This window comes from Cydia pomonella, chromosome 1 (genome assembly GCF_033807575.1).
Source record: "Cydia pomonella isolate Wapato2018A chromosome 1, ilCydPomo1, whole genome shotgun sequence".
Classification (NCBI taxonomy): Eukaryota; Metazoa; Arthropoda; class Insecta; order Lepidoptera; family Tortricidae; genus Cydia; species Cydia pomonella.
In genome coordinates, this window is record NC_084703.1 from 16,747,805 (window position 1) to 16,770,479 (window position 22,675).

General features: G+C 36.7%; 1 protein-coding gene across 1 annotated transcript in view; it reads right to left on the minus strand.

The window, feature by feature from the left end:
* Nucleotides 1-210: 210 nt before the first annotated feature.
* Nucleotides 211-22,675, minus strand: part of LOC133516958 (uncharacterized) — a 110,924-nt gene continuing 88,459 nt past the window's right edge. Inside the window, exons 12-16 of the mRNA XM_061850031.1 lie at nt 22,312-22,476; nt 21,922-22,118; nt 21,217-21,329; nt 20,656-20,742; nt 211-14,959 (exon numbers count right to left, since the gene is read on the minus strand). Coding sequence (XP_061706015.1) covers nt 14,807-14,959; nt 20,656-20,742; nt 21,217-21,329; nt 21,922-22,118; nt 22,312-22,476 — 715 coding nt within the window. The 3' untranslated portion in view covers nt 211-14,806. The remainder of the gene's footprint in view (nt 14,960-20,655; nt 20,743-21,216; nt 21,330-21,921; nt 22,119-22,311; nt 22,477-22,675) is intronic.

Consider the following 22,675-nt stretch of genomic DNA (forward strand, 5'->3'; position numbering starts at 1 on the left):
ACAATTTATTAAATGTATAAATTACAAAATATCAATAACCCCAAAAGAAAGCTTAAACTATCCGCCATTAACTGTGAAAGTCACAAACGTCAATTGTTTTTTTGGTTTATTTTTTTTAATGAAATATATGGCGACCACATTTTTTCGTGGACAAACCTTAGGTCTGTGGGTAAGCCTAAGCAGCTTAAGAAGCGAAAATAAAAATCAAGATTCAATTATTTTTTTATTGTGTACCGATCTACAAATACAATTTTGTACACGGGTAGTTCAAAACTTTTGGCGAAATTTTTGCCCTAACACTCATTATACATCTGCTGTTTTTTTAAAATTTATGTACTAAATACCTATCTATATCTCGAACAAATTTTTAATTAGAAGTCTTTAACATAATAAACTAAGTTTTACCGGCATTGCATACCAAGACAATATTTATTATTCAATTTAAATAGCATATAAAACAATTAAGTAATTAGTAATAACATTTTACATAATTATATATGCGCAATATACCTATAGCAATATTATTTAGAACGAAAAACAGTAAACAATTGCTAAATATGCACGTTTTCTCATAAAACTATTACAACGTAAAATTTGGCATAAGGACAATCTTAGTTTATATACTAAGATCGGGATCACCTACAAGTAAATATTTACCTACTGTACCTACCTTCACGCCAAATCAGTCCCTCTTATGTACCTCAATCTGATAGGTACGATTATACTAACGAAAATGAAATGTTAATGGTAGGTAATAGAACCTAACTGATAATACTTATCACGGCTATATTTTGATGGTTGATTGCACGGGTGTGTAATGATCACTAAAACAATAAATGATATATTTTCATTCGATACGAGTATAAGAACACATGGTATAATTTTGAAAGATATATCACTAAGGTAATATAATCAACAATATGTTTATCAACAAGGGGAATAATTTTATAATGGTATAATTAAGAATAAAAAAATAAATTTTCTCGTGTGTGAATTTATATTAGGTTCAATCCTTACAATGAAATTTATGCTTACAGCTTAAATTTAGGTATCATAATATTTGTTATGTTATTACTATAGCAAATACGACTTGACGACTAGTAGACGAAGCCCCGCTTTGCGGGACTTCTATTTTCTGAGGGGCAAAGTTGGTAACCTAATCTGACTCAACCTAAAATAGCGGTTGTACTTGCTCTTCTTTGTTATACCCCCCGAGCCGCCTTCCTCTTTAGACAAGGGGATACCTCTATTTTTTAACCTATCTATCGGTACCATACTTGATACGATGCTCCAACAAATATGTCTATAATACATAATAGCCAATGAATGTTATACCTTATTATAAAGCATGTGCATCATACTTGCTTGGCATTATGTTGAAAGATATTATATCAAATACCTGTTATATTCTATGAGAGATATAAATATAAATATTATTATATACTAAGTCCCACAGTAAGCTCAATATGACTTGTGTTGAGGGTACCTAGACAACGATATATATAATATATAAATATTTATAAATACTTAAATACATAGAAAACACCCATGACTCAGGAACAAATATCCATGCTCATCACACGAATAAATGCCCTTACCAGGATTTGAACCCGGGACCATCAGCTTCGTAAGCAGGGTCACTACCCACTAGGCCAAACCGGTCGTCAGTAAAGATATATCTGATAAGAATACGTCATTAGTATGTATATGTCTTATAAATTATATGCCTCGATCGTTATAATCGACCAATAATACACCATTCGTTGTAAAACGTGAAACACACCCCGAGTGCACATCGTATTAATAAGAGCATTAGAAAAAGAAAATGTTTCAAAAACACCTTTCAGTGTTGCATGGGTACGGTACAAGTACAAATAAAATAACATTTGTAGCACCATCCACTGCATCGTAGGATCCTTTATTTCATACTATAGGTAGAAACTTTTAAAAATATCCTAAGCCATGCTATTACTTGTCTACTTTAGGCACACCCACATGTATTATCAGTTAGTCTTATACCTGTGCCGGACTGGTTAGGTCATTTTCCCAAAATCATTATTTCCTTGTAGCGTAATTTCCAGTCGCATTTTTTCCTATTCTTAATTTACACCAGACGTATTTATTCCTAACATGATTTTTCCATTCGCATATTTTCCCATTAGACAATTTAACCATTCTTAATTTACACTAGACGTATTTATTCCTTGCATGATTTTTCCATGCGTAGATTTTCCCATTAGACAATTTATCCACAATCACCCAAATTGCGTACAGTTAGCAATATCGACGGAGCCCCGCTTGCGCGGGGCTCCTATTCTGTGCCGTTTGGCCTTCGGCCGTTTGAAGATACCTAACGAACCTAACCTACCCTTAAATTTTCCCCGTCCCAATCCCAACACTCCCAACACCGACAATTTTGCAAGGAATAAATACGTCTAGTGTAAATTAAGAATAGTTAAATTGTCTAATGGGAAAATATGCGAATGGAAAAATCATGTTAGGAATAAATACGTCTGGTGTAAATTAAGAATAGGAAAAAATGCGACTGGAAATTACGCTACAAGGAAATAATGATTTTGGGAAAATGACCTAACCTATCCTGTGCCGTGCCCCCTGTGCTCAGCAGCATTGAAACCAACTAAGTTAGGATGAACGAAACTCTCATTAAGTATGACAATCAATTTAATCAGGATCCAATTATTTTTAGGTAGGCACTAACTAGGTATGCCACCATCGACACGAACATATAATTTCACATATTTGCATACCGAATGAAGCTTATACAAGTACCATTAACTTGAGTAAGTCATTTACCTACTCTGAATAACTCGCAAGTATTGTATTTATAAATAAATAAATGTGATAAGACATTAATACACAAATTGACTAAGTCCCACAGTAAGCTCAACGAGGCTTGTGTTGTAGGTACCTAGACAACGATATATATATATAATATAACTATAAATACATACATAGAAAACACCCATGACTCAGAAACAAATATCCGTGTTCATCACACAAAAATTCAAGCTATATTTAATACAAGCAATGCCGGTACAGGGTACTCATGAGTCATTCGGTTTTCGTGAATTAATGAATTTATATGTAGGTAGATCTTTCACAACACGTAGGTAATAATTTTTGCTAATAATACTCAAATTTTAGAGAAAAATTCTTAATCACTGAACATCGAATTAGAGCGCTATAATTAGATATGAGATCTACTAAAATATTATCTTTAACAATGAATCGTTTGTCGCATCGCTAATGGCCTGGCCGACCGACGAGCGACTTGGCTGGATTCAGCGGGTCTCGTGCGCAGGCAGGGTGAGCAATCCTCACAGCTAAGCGAAGTAACGAAGCGGTGGTGCGGAAGAAACTTTTATACCAATAGCAACACACACACTATTTGGAACGCATCATCGCGCCGCTCCGCATTCTCGAACCCTTTCACAACCCCTCATAGCTCTGCTAGATGCTCACCCTCACTATCCAGACTAAACTTTTTGAAAGTTACTTTTTAAATGGATAATGCTCATTTATTTCACCCATTTGTAGTCGTAGCAACGTTATACATCACCAGAGCTTGTGATTTATATATCTCTCATCACATTCCTTATGTGATTACTTATGTCAGATATTAGGTAAGTATATAAAATTACACACGATAAAACTATAAACTTTGAGATTTGTATATAATACAGAACATTGGTTCTCTTATGAAGTTTTTCCAATACTTCTACTCACAACAGCCCCTGTTCTCATGACTTAAGGTAGCGAGATATCATTACCCATTATTTTCTAATTTTAAAATTTTTACATGTTAATAATATCTTATTAACGGGTTCACAAACGCAAATAATTTACGTTACATGTTATCAACAATATCCTAAAATTTCGTTTACAACTTCAGGTACGTCTGCCATAGGGTTTAGACTGTTTATTTATGAACCAATAGTCCAATTTTGCGAGGTGAATGTGTAGATCATTCTGAACAACTTTTATCATGGAAATACATACCCCCAAATCGCAGAACAATCTAATCACCTCGCACAATATGGCTATATACACAAGCGTACGCAAGGATCTTCATTACTCAAACATGTATGAGTTCATTGCTGTAACAGAAGCCTCAATCCAAAATATACTCTGACAAAACGTTCTTCTTATGAATTCAACAAAAACTGCATTTTTTGGTGTAACATTACCACTAACCTTACAAACGCTACCCTATTTTTATTAATAACAAATATACATTATTTACCTATTACTAATTATGCAAACGGAATCGTGAGGCATGAGATTCTGTAAGCAGTACCAGTCTCGCATCTTTGGCGAAGAAAATCATGTTACCTAATATAATACCATTCTTGTAAGTAACTTACATTACATAAATACTCACGTAACATCTATATGTATGTAAGTTGATTAACAAAATCCATAAACTTCAACTTTTTATTCTAAAATTTCAGGCATCATTAATTAATCACTTGGCATCGAACTAGAAATTCAACAATTACATATGCATATATATAAGGTGCCCGCGAGGAAATGGAAAAAATTGACCCATGTATTCCTGCGGCGGTATTATGGTTCCATTTTTATCACTTGTCACTATGCCCGTCACTTTTGCGCTTCTATACTTGTTAGAACGTGACAGGCGTGGTGACAAATGATAAAGAGCCGACTATATTAGCCCTACTGAGGTCATAAGAAGGAAATAATTCAAATAATCTTATACAAATTTAAATCAATTCAGTCCTATTTTTTTTTGCTTTTTGTATATTTTTATACATAATAAGTACATATTCTTGGAAAATTATTCGTAAATTCGTAAAAACTAGTCTGTTAGTTTAGTGTTCATACCTTGCAGGAATGTTTTTTATCTTACTATACGTACTTACCTTATTTTAATAATTTTAATTGTTACTGGTTCCCCGTGATACAGGTGTAGCCTAGTGCGGAGACCCCTGACATATTCTGTTGTGTCTTATTGAAAATAAAATTTATTCTTATTCAAAGTGTTCCGTGTCCATTTGATATCTGCCAATGAGGACGTCTAGACTAGGGCCCATCAAAAAGGCGTTATGCACTGAAACACAGTAAAAACAAACGCCTTTTTTTAAATTGTTATCAACTCTCAAAATAGGCGAATAAAAAAAAAGTTTATGACATTTTTGACTCTAATTACGTTTTGGAATATACTGTTAAAATCTTTCCGTTTCCTCGCGGGTTCCGTGTATATATTATTATTGTATTATCTAGATTAAAATAATTGTTGACGTATAAGTAAATTAAATGTAATTTAACGTGACCGACCATGGTGACGCCACCCCGCAGGATTAATCATTTATACTTTATAAACGGTATTTGTTCATAATGTTCATTTTGTGTTGTGAATTTAGGCTTCAAGGCGTAAACTACAAGACTCGCGACTGCTGAGTCTAGAAGCCTTGAACCTTAAACCCTCGACCGTATAAGCCTCAAATTAATAAGTTCGCGTTGCTGCTTACGATCACAGAAACCTCGAGTCTTTAGGCCTCAAGCTTTAAAGCCTCCTAAGCTTTGAAGGTTTAAGTCTATAAGGTTTGGAGCATTCAAGTCTTAAAAGCTTCTAAAAATTTACATCAATCTATGCCATATTTGATAGTTATACCTATAGGGTGCCCGTGAGGATATTATATAATTTTTTGTGAAATAGGGAAAAAAAAAAAATATATTTGGACTTTATCGCATTTTTGTTTGTATACTCGTAATATCAATTAGAGTGGATAAACAATACCTCTAAACTAAAGTTAAAGATTTATTTCGACTGCAGATCAATTTTATGAGTGACATCAGTCTTTTTGCGATCTGTTAATCACTACACCCAGACATGACTACAAAGTGGCAACATGTTACGTGCTTAATATTCTTTAAAAAAATTATATAATACTTTCTGCCTAGAACGCTCATTGTTTGAGCTCTTAACGCTCGACTCAGGCCTTCGAGGTTCGGGGGGCTTGAGCTTTCAATAGGCCCGAGTTTTTAAAGCTTGAGCTCTCTATGAGGTACGAGTCTTAAAAACTTACTCTTAAGAGCTCGTAAAACTTGAGTCGTTAAGATTCTGAACCGTTTTTGAGCTCAAACCTTCAACGCTTAAGTCTTCAAAGCTTGAACCTTCAAGGTTTTTTTTCAATAATTTCTTGGTTTGCGAGTCTTTAAGGTTTCAAAGTCTTCAAGACTAGTCTTTTAACAACACTATGTTCATTATGGAGCTAGGAAACAGTTTTATTTTTCACACCGTACCAAATCGTGCATTCACCCCGGGAGCGAACTTAATTTTAATGAACGTTAAAGATCTGTTCTATTGAGATACCAAAGGTACCCTGAGGTACACAGAAGTTACAATATATTTATGAATATTTCGCTGAAATTCACTGAGGTCCGCCCTCCATCCTGACGCTCACAACCTGCGCTTCAGCAAGATGTGGTACGTGGAATATTGTGATTGTAAATAGAAGAGAAGTTTAACAATAGAGAAACGTCATTGACATAGATCGTAACATACCTAGAATGGTCATCTTCCCACCCACTTGGATTTAAGACACCGTCGAGTTTAGTAATCCGATAAAGCTGCAACAATTTTTTTGGAATATTGTCATATTTTCGTACGACTAAACACTACTCAAGATAGTTCTTAGCCATTGCTTGCTGAGCAGTTGCAAGTGGCGCCTCCTGGCATCAGCTTTTTACTGATCTTCCAGCCTCCAGACCATATACAAAACTACCTACATATAAGATAAAACAACCTATTGGTAACTGTATTTCTTCTTATGAAATAGTGACTAGAATTTGATGTAAGTTTCCTTTTTTAGATTTCCTTTTCTAACAATAATTATTGGAGCAAGCTATGTTCCCGGTAACATCGAACAAAGCTGAAGTTGCGATTCGAAGTAAACAAGTGTGATTTGTTCTATTTCGTATTTTCTATTAAACTAATGTGTTTTTACAGCTGCCTCCCAATTTCTACTTGGAAAGCACAAAAAATATATTAATTTAACCTACCTACTTATCATTACTACTGGCCTCTGGCTTCGGTCCAAATCAATAATGGTATTATTTGGTAAGCTTTTGTACAAAACAGATTAAAAGAGCTTAGCTACAGCAGTAGGTATCTAATAATTTAGTACCTGTGAAGCATATCAAATATAAACAAATGTAAATTATGTAAGTAATACTCGAGGTCTGTAAAATCAGAATATAAGTTTCAATCTTCACAATATGCGTCAAATTACGAGCTACACGAGATGTCGATGGAATGCCACGACCTTCTAAGGCGGACATGACTAAACTTTCTGACTTGAAAAAAATTAATTACCTATCAGCGATTATTTTATTTCCACAGTAAATTTGTAAAAAGACAGATTAGGATAGTCATCTTTATTTAAGTATCATCGTTGTATTAACGGGTGATAACAAAAAATGAGAATTATTTCAGAGCTGCTGTGATAAAAACTTTTTTTTGTTATTATTAGCCAATATATACATGATAATTATTTACAATAAAATTAATGGACGTTAGAATAGGGCCCGTGGTCAGCTTTTTGACGTAGTTTAGATATAAAGTTCGAATAAGACCTTTGGACACCGTTTTTGTCCATTTTCGGAACACAAGTGTTAGTCATTTTCATTAGCTGGGCACAGTTTTCAGCTCTCCAATTATTCGTATACACTCAACTACTCAAACAGCCAAAATAACTATCAATCAGCCGACATTGTGGAAGCTTTGTGGTAATTCGGACTTTCTTACATACAAATGGTATGTTATTGGAGTCCGAGAATTGTAATGTATGTCTGCTCAAACTTGTCCATAATACTTGTGTTTGATATTGCCTGGTATTGTAGAATTATTGCTACGAGTAGTATAGTGTCAACCGTTTCCAGGTATATAAGTTTTGATAAAAGGAAAATAACTTTTATCATCGAAACTGAATGATTTCCCTTTGTAATTTCGAGTCATCGCGACACCACTGAGATATATGTAATGGTTGGTTTTTACTGATCTGTGTATGCCGGGGCGCTTCCCTTCTAGCACCTATCTTTTTTGATGATCGACAAATGTACGGTTGGTAACACTTAAACTTTTTGGCGGCATCTCGATGGCTATATAATTAAAAGTGCTGGAATCAATTCAGGCTTGCCTTGGTTATTATTTTCGCTGGCCAGCCACTACTACTTTTGCGATTTATAGTCAAGGATGGAATATTTCTATATATAGTAGGTACTGCTACATTCTCTGTACTAAAATGACCCACTGTGTCCCGTTTCCCATGTTTAAGTTAGAATTTTTAAAACGTACAACACGTTTTCGCAGAGTTTCTTGTTTCGACTCCACTTCTAACAAAAACAAATGTTTGAAAAAATAAATATTCGAAATTCAAGAATCTCAAAAGAACTAGCAAAAACTTTATTAATAGCATTTTTTTGTTTATGTAGGTAGATTTGTTTATAAGTCTACAGAAAATCATTCTTATTTTTTGTTATCACCCGTTAGACAACACTCTTGTGTGATTCGGCCAAATTTGTGTCAATATGTACCTATATTATTGTAAATGTTGGATAACCAGCTAAATTGTATACGTCCGAAAACAATTAAGTAATAAAACCTGCACTTTGGAAGAATGACGTAATAGCAGAATCATGAGAATCAGCATCGTGTAGAGGAATATAAATACAATCTTTAGGTTCAAGATCACAGTAGGTATGTCAGGCAAGAAGAATTTAATTGCAGGGCTTTAACCAGAGGCCCAAATTTCCGGAATAGACAAAAATATTATTTTTCTTAGGTATATACATGAATTCAGCAGAATTTCAAAACTTGGTCTACCTTTTGGTCTTACACTTGTGCGACGTTGTTTTAATGTTTGTATAGGTATATTAATTTTTGTTATTTGATAAAGACATTCTTTTATTTTCTATGTAGAAATGCTTAGTTTTAGAAACGAAATTCTAAAATATTATCAGGATTGACTTTTAAGCCATAAGAAATTAGACACAGGTACCTACTAATTTGGATACATCGAGGTTTTTGGTGCGGGAATAGGGAATAAGCGAGGCAATTCCGTAGCACATAAAACGGCCACTGTAGACGTGCCTCGGACTAATAATTTCCTGTATTTATAACTTTGTTTATTGTAAAATAATTACTAAACTATGAATTAAAACTAGGTAATAAGCTCCAATTGTGCTTAGAAATGTAAAATAATATTAGTTTTTACCCTAATTTTTGGCTAGTGTACAACATTCCCGCACTAAAAACCCTGATGTATGCTAATATGACAGGGGACCTAATTACTCTCGACATTTCACAAATGTCCACATTATATGATGTAGAAAATCGAGGTTTTCCCTACACATTTATCCGAACAACGAAGACCCGTATTAATATACAAGTAACATAACATTTCATGATCAACAATGGTGTAATACTTTTAATTTCCTTAATATAATATATTTACCCCCAATAGTTTATATTATGATAATATAGGCCGGCTGCGGAAATCTTAAAGAAATAAGTAGAGCTACAGGTCAACCTGTTCTTAGCAGTATTTTATTTCCGTTCACGGGTTATCGAAATTAAGAAACCGATTTAAAAGATTGTTTGGATATAATATGTATGTAACAATATAAGGTATTAAGTAGTTACTGAAAAATCTGGCACGTATCTTAGTTTTCACAGTACTACTTGGTACTACCTATTATATACCTGTGATTATCGGTAGATCGTAATTATGACATCTCGAACGTAATCTTAAAGATATAAAATAATGAATAGATTTAAGGACATTTGAATCACCTAAACCAAAACGGAATCTTTGTATATCGAAGCCTTTTTCCGTCTTGATAATAAAGTCGCATTATAAAAACCCTTATTCAGCGCTGTTTATTCAGTTTTACTTAAACAACATAAGATTTACGTGCTGATTAATATATCTAATTATCTAGTTAAGAGAGGCAAAAATTCACGGTTTTGTCTACATTACTATAATACTATATTATAATACTGAAATTAATATTTTGGCACTCATTTTACGATGCTATATTTGTATTTTTCTACTTGTTAATAGCATAGACTGTAGTGGCAAAGATCGAATAGACCTATTCCTCTCTCGGCGGGGAGGTTAGATGGCCGTCCCTTTCGTAATAGTACATTATGTGCGTATAGGTAATTCGCAACTCGTTTACAGTACATAATATATAACCCTTTAAATTTTCAGTATAGGCCCGCAAAGTGCTAATTACCGACTAGTGCGGTAAAGTAGTGACATATGTACTGTAAAAACGATTGCTTATTCTTATTTCATTGTTAGGATTATGTTGCCGAGCAGACCTCAGGTCCTTCCTATGAGCCGTAGGAGAATGCTGGGATAAAGCTAGGAGAGCGATGAAGAAACTTTATATCATGAGCGGTGTCAGATTTACTCAGCGAAAGTATTGATTTTCGTATTTTTCCTTGACAAATACAATGCAAAGGCCACTTATTTGTGCAGCTCTTGTTAGAAATTGTGCTATCTTCATGAACTGCAAAAAGACTAATAAGCTAAGAAGCCAAACACGTTAAATTTTACGTATGGCGCAGACGTATATAACCGATATTTTTTTATTTCTGTTCTTTAATTAAAAAATTAGTTTCACATAAAACATACTTATTAAAAATAGAAATAATTGTTTACATTGAAATGTCAAAAAGTAATAATTGTTGTGACAAATTAACTGGATGGCCACTGTAATTCGCCTTTATGTCCATTTTGTTTAATTCCTGCAATTGTATGCACCGACCTCTGTCTGTAGTAGGTTGGTACATGAAATTGTAGTATTTTTGGAGTCGTTGTAGTTTATCATAGCTTAATTCTAGAATAGTTACATCTGTTTTACTTTTCATTTTGCTTTCTTGTATCTTAATGCTTGTAGCTTTTTTGTTTTGTTTTGGCTAAGGTTAAGAATTTTAACATAAATACAAAATGTAAGCGCGTAGTATTAGCAAGTTGTGTTTGCCTATTATTGGGTGAATACTCCGGTATGATTTTTGTGGTTATTATTTAAGTCCAATTGTATTTGAACTACACCTGTTGGCAAACTTTAATAAAAAAAAAAACAAGTACCTATTATTATAATATTGCTAGTCACATCTCTCGAGATCACGGACACATAATATAAGGCGTTTCTAAACAGATAAACTGGGTTATGGTACAAACGAAGCGTTTGCTATGCTGTTATCCCTATACATTTACATTGGCCCCAAACTGCAAATGTAAGTTTGCGATCGGCTAAAGTACCTCGACCTTCTGTCAATTGTATAATCTGATCATCATTTAATTAGTAAGTAAGGCAATCAGATCAGCTGCGGCCGTTCTTTCAAGAGATAGGTAGCTAAGTTACATTTATTTTTAATTTCTTGTAATAGATATTTAGATACGAGTAGATAGAAAGATAGGGTAGATTGCGTTTGCGTGGTTTGAAAAGCTCATTTTGAACGAAGGAACAACTGTGTCATGCTCTCTGGCAACTACACGTTATGCTATGTTTTATTTTATTACATGAGAATTTAGTACACAACAAGTAGATACTTAATTTACCACTACAGCCACACTTCATCCAATGCTATACCTGGGACTACCCCTAGTATTCAAGATTCTAAGAACCACAAGACGTTTTAATTGCTGATCTGTACTTTCAAAGAGTTATTAATTGTAATAGAGAGGTAAAGTCTAAGATAAAACGTGCTCGCTAGTTTGATAGCCGAAACAGATGCCGCTATACTGCACCATATGTTTTCTAGTCAGTGTATTGTCAAACGTCAACTTTTGACAACCAAAGTTACTGTACATGATGTACCGCGCCATCTCGTTTAGCTGTGAAAATCGAAGCACGAAATATTTTTAGACATTCCTCATTATACAAAATTAATAAATCTTTGGTACTTATAAATATTACGTCTGATATAATTCACGTGACATACATTAGTATATAGAGTGAAATATATCTTTGGGTCATATATATGAGTATTAAGTGAATTGCGTCGTGTTTCTCCTCTAGAGTTCAGAATATACTTATAATGTGTATGTACGGTGGCGGTGCCTGATATGCATAGGGAAAATGTTCTGTACCTACTCTTCATCTATCCCTTTTCCCGCTTTTATAAGTAGTTTTCGTTTAAAAGTGTCTTCAAACCTAGAATAATCATATACTCCCAACGAATAATCAAATATTGTATTCATTTAACAAATAGAAACATCTGCAGTATGATAATAAAGACTAAGTGTTTATTTACCTAATATGTCGATTATTATCAAATCAAGGTGTAAGCACACTGCCTTGATTTACCGCTATTGCGTAGGGTGGTGTCCCATTTGTCCAATATCTTGGTCCAATGTGCTTGGTTCAAATTTGCATGGACAATTTATGAATGATATCATTCATTACTTGTCCATGCACTTTTGAGCCCTACTGTACTTTTTACTCCACCACCGTAACCTCACACACTGGGGACATTTAGCATGTTTATCAGAAGACCTCAAGGTTCAAGGAATAACCGTTTAAAATTTAACTACTACACATATCATCGATGATCATAGGCATATTTTCTTAGGTTATTTCGAACATACCAAATCCACAGGCGCGCTCCAGTGCTATTCAAATGCCCAGTAGATGTGGACGGGCCGCGCTCGTTTGGATCGTTTAGTGGAGACCCCAGATCCTAGAGCGAGAGCGATCATAGAGCGCCGATCCGAATTTGGATCGATCGGTGAACATCCAGTTTTAATATTGCTGTAAACTGTACGTACGTTGTTTTGGATGACTAGTGGCAGTGTCAGTTCTTATGTATGGAGCTATAAGTCTAAAAATTATTGTCGGCCTTGTGAACGATCGATGCTTATCTATAATTAAAATATTTTATATAACAGGCATTGTTGAAGATCTACCCTAGGCTGCGTTAGTAATTCGAGTTTGTACGTGTTCGTTGGTTCTTTTTTACCAAAAATTAGATTTCTTTGTTGTTTCTGTGATAATTGTTCAAATTCGTCGGTGCTAAATACCTATTAGTAAGTATTTAACACTGTAAAGAGTATCAGAACTAAGAGTACCGGAGACGGACGGCCGACACGGACCGAGCTACTCTCAAAGCATGAAAGCACGGCCTTTCACGGTCAATCCGTGCTGTAGGAAACTTTCTTGGCAGATTCGACAGAATTTGTCGGCGGCTGGACGCTGATTCGGACTTCACCTGTAGGGCCTACCACAATTTTCACCTGAAAATAAATAATTGAACATTACATATTATCCAAAGTACTTACTAAAATAGTACATATAAGAATGAGGTGACCGATATTAAAAGTATATATGTATTTTATTATACAGTTTCTATCACCAAAATCTTTATAATTAATTAAATTGAAAATTTTATAAAGCTTTTTATACTTGATTTTGGATCAATTTTGATTTCAGCTGTATAAATAATAATATTTTTTAAGCAAAAAAAACCGACTTCAATGACGGAGAGCGGTGAAAGAACGATTATTGTTAATTTTAGAAATGAAATTAAAAAGACAGCGTCCTACGCCTAATTATGTAAAAAAGGAGGTAACATGTTTTTTTTTGCCACTGCACCCACCTTGACACATTTCAGATTTGCCCTATGGTTGACTGGCAAGATACCCGCAATAGGGTATTCGACTGTATTTAAGATAAATTATTTCACACCATGCATGAAATAAAGCACCAGATAATTATTAAAAAAACGAAATAGGATAGAAATATAAAAATGTGCCTCGAAAATCTAACTGCTTGGCAAAGAGAACAACTTGCCAAACGTGAACTATGCATCATTGAAGATTTCCGTTCTGTTCATCATCAGCAGTTCCACTTCATCAAATCTCACTTCTACAAATGTAAATACTTGATTTGTTAATGAAAATATAAAAATCACTATATGTGTGCCTTTCAAATTTGAAGAGTTCCCTCGATTCCTCATGGACCCCATCGTCAGAACTCGAACTCGACAAAAATTTGTTTTGAAAATTTCATTTACTTAACAAACACAACGAAGAGGAGAAATCGCCAAACGTGTACTATGCGTCGTTGAAGAGTTCCATTCTGATGATCATCAGCAGTTCTACTTCATCAAATGTCACTTTTTTAAATGTAAATGCTTGATTTGTTACAGAAAATACAAAAATCACTATATGTATGCCTTTCACATTTGAAGAGTTCCCTCGATTCCTCATGGATCCCATCATCAGAACTGAGTTTTGACAAAAACGGGACCAATCTGTATATATATAAATACAAACCAAAAAAATTATTTTCAAAATCGGTTCAGAAATGACGGAGTTATGGAGTATAAAACATAAAAAAAAAAACATAACCGAATTGATAACCTCCTCTTTTGAAATCTTGAAGTCGGTTAAAAACGGCATCCAGCGAAACAAGTTTATTTTTACAGTGAATGGCATTGACATATACCTATATCTAAGGACGGGCCTTACGGACAATAAGACTGGGGCCAGTACAGCGGTGTCACGCACAAAAATTCGAGCCAATCATGCAGTCTAACGCTGCAACGCGATTGGTTGATAAGTTCGGACCACGCGCGAGATTAGTCGCAACTAGTTGCGTTAGACTGCACGATTGGCTCGAACTCGTGAGTGACACCACTGAACTAGCACCATTCTTAGTGCCCGTATGGCCCGTCCTTAGATATATATGTCAATGGCGAATGCAGGTCACAATTGAATTAATAGTAGGTACTCGCCTAGTCCCCCCGTCAGACATTCATGGCGTAGTAGACTGGGTTAGAGGGCGGCGCCATGGGCGAGGTGGCGGCCGCCGCGGCCGGGCCCGCCGGCGCGCCCTCCGGGGCTCCGCGCGCGGCCCGCGACGGCGAGCCCGGCGCCTGCTGGTACAGCGGTGCTGCCACCTGGGGAATGGACCACGGTTACCAGGATGCATCTAATATTTCATGTTGTTATCCTATCTCGTCAGCCAGGGAACAATCGTAGAAAAATTAATTACCCGAACGTTCCTGGTCCTATTGAATAGCAACCAACAGATGGCGCGTTACCGCAGAACTAGTTGTTGTTCACTATTTTTCTCAATACCCAAGCAATAACTTATTATCTGGTAATTGTTTAGGTTTTGTGAAGATAATAACAATCCATAATAGTTACCAAATGTGACCGCGGCCGGCAAAACGTCCCTCTTTGTCGTTTGCCATAAGGACGCGAACGCTATTTGCATGTATCTTTATACGCATGACTTGACAAGGCGTCCTTATGGAAAATTTTGCCGGCTGTGGTCACTAATATTAAATTGTATAAAAGTTGATACAATTGGAGCCCATCCACCTTTATTAGTATCATCACAATAAAATTCTTGACAAAACCCGTCAAAAGAGGAAAGTAAAGTTTAATGAAAGAATACAATTAAATGTAAAGCCTGCCAGATTCTATTTGGTATTCACCATGCTGCGGATTTTCAGAGCTACTAATTTAACGCCGATGTAAACAAGAAGATATTGTCATCTATCTATCTTCATAATTGCGAACATTTTTGCCACAAAAATACCAAAAAAGAATCCCAAAGATGGTAACAAATATTTGGAATACAATGAAACTAAAAAAGCGAGAAAGACTGTAACATTTCAAAAAACAATATTTTGATGGTCGACTTGGTCGTTGACATCATAAGCGGGCAGCGATTTTGATAGTCCAGCCCGTGCAAGTGTTAAGTAAATGTAATAATTTCTTAGATGATTGACGTTTAAAATAACACTCGCACTGTCTGTCAACTTATCTTGGTCTGACTCTAGATGTATTGTCTTTGCCTGTACTGACATTTTATTTGACTATACACTACGTATGCACATGATTGCTACATGTACGCTGTTTGTAGCGACACTACAGTGCGACATAAAAGAGTAAAAATTAAATAAAATGGAAATTGTTGCAATTTTTAAGCATTTTCGTCAAAAATGTGACAGTTACGAAGAAAATATTACGTGGATACAACGCTTTCTTTGACAATACACCTATATTTCAAATTCACTTTGGTTTGAGTCAGCGAGCCACTGCATATGACGAGCCTTGTTCTGTCAGCCACCACGTTTCCTTGGTTTCCCACTATAGTCTTCTCAGCTCCAGTTCACTTCGTCTTATGTCTCCATCTTGACGCTCTCCTCGGTGCTCTCGCAGGAGATGACGGTGTTTGTGCAATGCCTCTGACAGAACACAGTCATTTCTGTCAAACCAGTCCTCATTTTTACGGACCCCTAGACCGAGCGTGGATGCGGCTGTGACAAGAATATGAGAGGACAGAGGCTTCCAGAGAGCATCCCCATTCAAAGTCTCATCCATAGACGACAGAAGCGCACACGACAAGATTTCGGTATATTTCTTCCTTATTTATAGAACTTCTAGTCTGTCTATATTAGAACACATAGGTTTCTTTTTGTCGGATTTTCGAGGACGACGAAGGCAGAGGGATAGTTTGATGACAAGAAGCCGATGATCCATCCAACAATGCGCACCACGCATGACACGAGTGACCTGGACCTGGGAAACATCCTTATGTCCTACAATAGCATTGTCTATTAAGTGCCAATGCTTGGATCTCGGGTGCATCCATGTTGTGTTGTACTTGGCAGGTAACCTGAACATATTGTTCGTGATTGCGAGATCATATTGTGCACACAACATTGATGTTAGTATAATTAACTGGATTCACAATCAGCCGAAATAAATCAACAATAAATAAAGGATGGCATATATTTATTTCAGTGAGTTCTTTTGATATTTTACAAGAACTAACGTAAATTCTTCGTAATTTCATGGTATTTAATAATTTATTTTGTTGATACGAATTAACGGTTGTCACGGAACAAAAATGTGAGGATGCGATTTCCACTGGTTACTTGACATAAAAATCATGGGTGGGCTTTTTAGGGTTCCGTAGCCAAATGGCAAAAAACGGAACCCTTATAGATTCGTCATGTCCGTCTGTCTGTCCGATTCTGTCACAGCCACTTTTTTCCGAAACTATAAGAGCTGTACTGTTCAAACTTAGTAAGTGGATGTATTCTATGAACCGCATTAAGATTTTCACACAAAATAGAAAAAAAACAATAAATTTTGGGGGTTGCCCATACTTAGAACTGAAACTCAAAAAAACTTTTTTCATCAAACCCATACGTGTGGGGTATCTATGGATAGGTCTTCAAAAATGATATTGAGGTTTCTAATATCATTTTTTTCTAAAATGAATAGTTTGCGCGAGAGACACTTCCAAAGTGGTAAAATGTGTGTCCCCCCCCCCGTAACTTCTAAAATAACAGAATGAAAAATCTAAAAAAAATATGTGATATACATTGCCATGTAAACTTCCACCGAAAATTGGTTTGAACGAGATCTAGTAAGTAGTTTTTTTTTAATACGTCATGAAATTAAAAAAAATTTTTTTTTTTCAACATACCCATACATGTGGGGTATCTATGGATAGGTCTTCAAAAATGATATTAAGGTTTCTAATATCATTTTTTTCTAAACTGAATAGTTTGCGCGAGAGAACCTCCCAAAGTGAAAAAAAGTGTGTCCCCCCCCTGTAACTTCTAAAATAACAGAATAAAAAATCTAAAAAAAATATATGATATACATTGCCATGTAAACTTCCACCGAAAATTGGTTTGAACGAGATCTAGTAAGTAGTTTTTTTTTAATACGTCATGAAATTAAAAAAAAAAATTTTTTTTCAACATACCCATACATGTGGGGTATCTATGGATAGGTCTTCAAAAATGATATTAAGGTTTCTAATATCATTTTTTTCTAAACTGAATAGTTTGCGCGAGAGAACCTCCCAAAGTGAAAAAAAGTGTGTCCCCCCCCCCTGTAACTTCTAAAATAACAGAATGAAAAATCTAAAAAAAATATATGATATACATTACGATGCAAACTTCTAACGAAAATTGGTTTGAACGAGATCTAGTGAGTAGTTTTTTATTAATACGTCATAAAATTAAAAAAAATTTTTTTTTCGTTAAACCCATACGTGTGGGGTATAGGTCTTCAAAAATGATATTTAGGTTCCTTATATAATTTTTTTCTAAAGTGAATAGTTTGCGCGAGAGACACTAAGTGGTAAAATGTGTGTCCAAAGTGGTAAAATGTTGAACGAGATCTAGTAGTTTAAGTAGTTTTTTTTAATACGTCATAAAGGAACCCTTCTTGGGCGAGTCCGACTCGCACTTGGCCGCTTTTTTATGCGTCTGAAGATGTATTTACTGTATGCCAAACAACTGAAACTTTTAACCCTTTTCCAGGCCGCACCAATCTACAAGGTTTTCCCAAAAAATCCAAATATATTCTAATAAATCCAGCTTTGATGATTGATTTGAAGACAAGTAACATTTCCTGAAAGTGTAATCTAATTTGAACCTTAAATCGGAATGCTAAAGTTGAAATTCTAATGGCGCGTATGTGGTCGATAAATCGTACTATGCCTGGAAAAAGGTTAAGACATAACATGCGAAGGGGATTAAAGCATAACAATTTTAGATATATTGAAAACATTCATGCACGTAAACATTTTTACGTCATGTCCAGAAGAAAACCATAACAACAATCATAGAATTGTTTTAATAAAGTCGATAACTAACCGGTATCTAACTGTACGCTTACATTGCGAAAAAAGAAACCTCCAAAAGTAAATGTTAATCAAAAAGACATACAACTAATTGAATTTATTTCAAGTACATTAGGTGTTTTTAAGTCGTTTTATTTTATCTTTAAGTACGTAGTAAACTGTTCTTCTACAGTAGTATATTCCTGCATGGCAGTCACAGACTGCATGTTGTCATTCAAAACAAAGACCATTTATACAAATATCTCACTATAGTTATTAAAAAAAATCTATTTCTGATTTTGGTATTTTTATTTAAAGACAATAATATTATAATAACTCGCTATTCATTTTGACGTTTATACAATGATAAACTTACGAAAAGGTCAAGTTAAAAAGCCTTAAGTATTCAATGTTTTGAAATGTCCGTTTGCAAATTTGACACTTAATATGTACTGCATTAAGTTTACTTTTGTATGAAATACTTATCTTGGCAATAATTATAAAGACGCGTTATTTCCTAATGTCAGTTTGCTACATATATTTTGACATATTTCTTTGGCATTGGGTGTCCTCCTCTTTTAATACGTTAATGGCACACAAGCTAAGTAGGAGCTGACCATTGCTGTTCATATTGCCGACTCCGTGTCTGCCCAGTACATTAGGCCAACCTTCAAAGTCACGTCCAACTCTGACATTAAAATCACTATTAGCACTTATGCGGTCAAGACATTGTGTCAATTCCTCATAAAATTTATCCTTAATCTCATCAGTTTTGTCTAGCGTCGGAGCATAGACACTGATGATATGTAGGTAGTTATCATTGTCCTGGTGGAGGCGCAGTGTGGTAACGCGATTCGAAATTTAGACGGGGAATACTCGGACAAATCCGTAGCGTACTTACAAGACCATTCTTGATTGCAAACCCGGGACCTTCTGGGCTCGGAAGAATCTGCACCAGCTCTCCTTCGTCGGCAAGGTGTGTCTCGCTGATAGCAGCCACATCTACATTGTATCGGTCGAGTTTCCGACCTACTATTGCGGTCTTTCTCTCAGGACAGCCATTCTCATTGCGGTCAAGAAGCGTTTGCACGTTCCACGTTGAGCTTTCTTTAGGGCACGTTTTCTAGCCCTCTCCCCGGCTAAGCTGGGAAAGTAGTGCCTCCCTAAATAGGGCTACTTTGTCACCCTGGGTGCTGCCGAGTTCTCTCTGTCACCTCATTTCAGAGCGAAAGCGACCACGGCGCATACTGCGCCCCCAGGGTCGCCAGTGTGCAGGCATCAGAAAAAGCCCGGCTTGCATCAAACCAGACCTCTCTTCGTCAACCCATCGCCACGGGACTTTGTGTACGATCGGAGTCCTTGGTTCAGAAACAGTCAAGTGCGCAGGAAATATTCAGGTGCACAAGCGTACGCGCAAACGCAGATGCACACTCTCGTCGTCACCCATCTTGACCCAGTGGAGTGAAGAACTGATACGACCGGAGATTGGGTCTGATGCTGTGTCTAGCCGATGATAACTACGCCCTCTATCATCGCCCTAGGCCATTCACTTTGCCTTGTTATCCCGCCGGTTCAACCAACTGTATATCTAGTTTGAGCTGCCTTTCCCGCCGGAATAAGCTTATGCATTTAGAGTGAGAGGTTTTCGCTGTAAGACCTACCATAGGCAGGTTCCTCTCAACAGTTTAGCCCGCGAACTAACGCGGTTTATCGGGGTGTGGCCGCTGCATGCACTAAAGCTTTCTTGGAGCCACTTGGTGAGTGTGGGAGCACCTGTAGTCAGTAAGGCACCAACGTCTTCAGTAGACCTTGTTTAAAGGGTAGAATAGCAGGCAGATTAAATAATAATAATCATATAAATAAACTATATAACTAATTTTCTGGAATTCTTTAAATAACGTATTACTTTACACAAAGTTAGGTCCAGGAAAAAAAGTACACTTTTGTGATCCTTGCCCAAATAATCGTACTGTAGGTGTAATTTACGTTATGTCATACCTTTTCCGAGTAACATATCATCTGTTTACCGCCTCCGGGCTGCGGCGCCGGTACCGGCCTGTATCGCGCCGGGGCTGGGATTAGCGTCTGCGAAACAAATGCACCGCCAGGTCAATACTCAGAATAATAACTAAAACATAGAAGCCGGGCAAAAATAAGAGTTCCGTTAAATATATCTTATTCACAATACGCTATTACATTTAGCCTATGAGTGAATGAGAAAAAAAATCCTAATAACTTTCGTTTTTTCTAGGATTGTCACTAAAACGAAAGTATTTTTGTCCAAGCTGAAATGGGGAGGGCTGAGCTCCCGGACCTGGGATCGGATACCGGTATTTTTTCGTTCTTTGTTAATTATGTAATTCATTTCGCATTGGGCAATCTAATAATACGAAGTCGTTATCTACACAAATGAGTCCTACATTTGGAGTATTAAACTAAGTAGTTTTTGCAAAAGACCGGTTCCGATCCCTGTCTCGGACAATAAAATCTTCGCGCCTTAAAGGCATGATCCCTATATTTCTAAATATTATAACTAAACTATACGGTCTATAAGTATACCTGAAGTTGCAAGGCGTGCGTGTACTGCGCGCGCTGTGGCTGCGCCGGCGTCGGCTGCGGCGTGCTCGCGCCGCCGCGGCTCTGCTGCTGGTAGTACGAGTGCATGCGCGTGTCTGGAACAACCGTTCATTAATATCCACAATCAAATGCCAAGGAAATAGTTTATTGCAATCTTCTTTTTAAAAGATTAACACACATCTGGTTTACATCTGGCGTACACGCTGCTGGACACGCGCAAGAAAGGACGCTTAGGACGAGGAATTTCATTCATTGACCTGCCCGTACCTACCTCTACCGTTCGCGTGTAATTATATTGCTGTCCCGCCCATTATGACGGCGGTCAATGACACTGAGAGCGGCTTATAACGTATATATAGTATAAGTGCGACAGACATAGAAACAGACTAGTCAATTAGTATGCGAAATTCCTCGTGCAAAGCATCCTTATAGGCGGCTAATACTCATGGAGACAATTCTAACAAACCCAAACACAATTAGGTTGCGTTGTTTTATCAGTTTCTATGGCCACCTTCTATCTCCATCATATCAGCTAGATGGTATCATAATATTGCATTATACGAAGTTTCAGCTCAATCGAATAATGGGAAGTGGGTCTAATTTAGCTTGCAACATACATACATACAAATGTTTGGGGACATTAAACTGAACAAGTGGAACAAGTATTTAACTATAATATGAACTCACAGTCGTTGGCGGTCCAGTGCGCCGTGTAGTCGTGGTGCTGGTAGTGGTAGTGGCTGCTGTAGGGCACGTAGAGCAGCTGGTGGTGGTTGCGGATAGGGGGCGGCGACTCCGGCCGGCGGAAACGCGCCGCGCGCACTGGCGACGTCTGCTCCGAGCTCGTCTGCGAGCTGTACAGCTCTTGGCTGCTGTCTGAACACCTGGAAAAACGACGAAACACACGTTGCTCACAAAAAGCAGGATTGACAGTACACAAAGAAAAAGACTGGCAGCACACAAAGGAAAGTAACGTTTAGTTTGAGGAAATAAAATCATATAAAAGTAATAATAGGATTAAAGTAATAATTTAACCTTTAAGTTGTAGGAGCACGGTGTTAGTGAGTAGTAACGTACCCGATGTTAGCGTAGAGCGAGCAGTTCTTGTAGCCGGCGTCCTGCGGGCGGTGCTGGTAGTGCGCGTACGCGGTGCCCAGCGCCGGCGCGTAGCACGCGTCGCCGAGCGGCACCGGCGTGCTGCCGCATTGTCGGCCCGACACGTACTCAGACGACTTCTGCGACCTGGTACCAAATGTAAGAGTAAGAGTCTATGCGTAAAATTCGAACGGACTTTCGGATGGTCCCATTACTTCTGTGGAACAGGTAAGATATTACTTTTGTCTAATATGGACGCCAGTTTTTAACTCACATATCCATGGAACAAATGACTCAAAAACAACATGGAACAAATGAACAGATGACTCCCCGACTCATCCCAGCG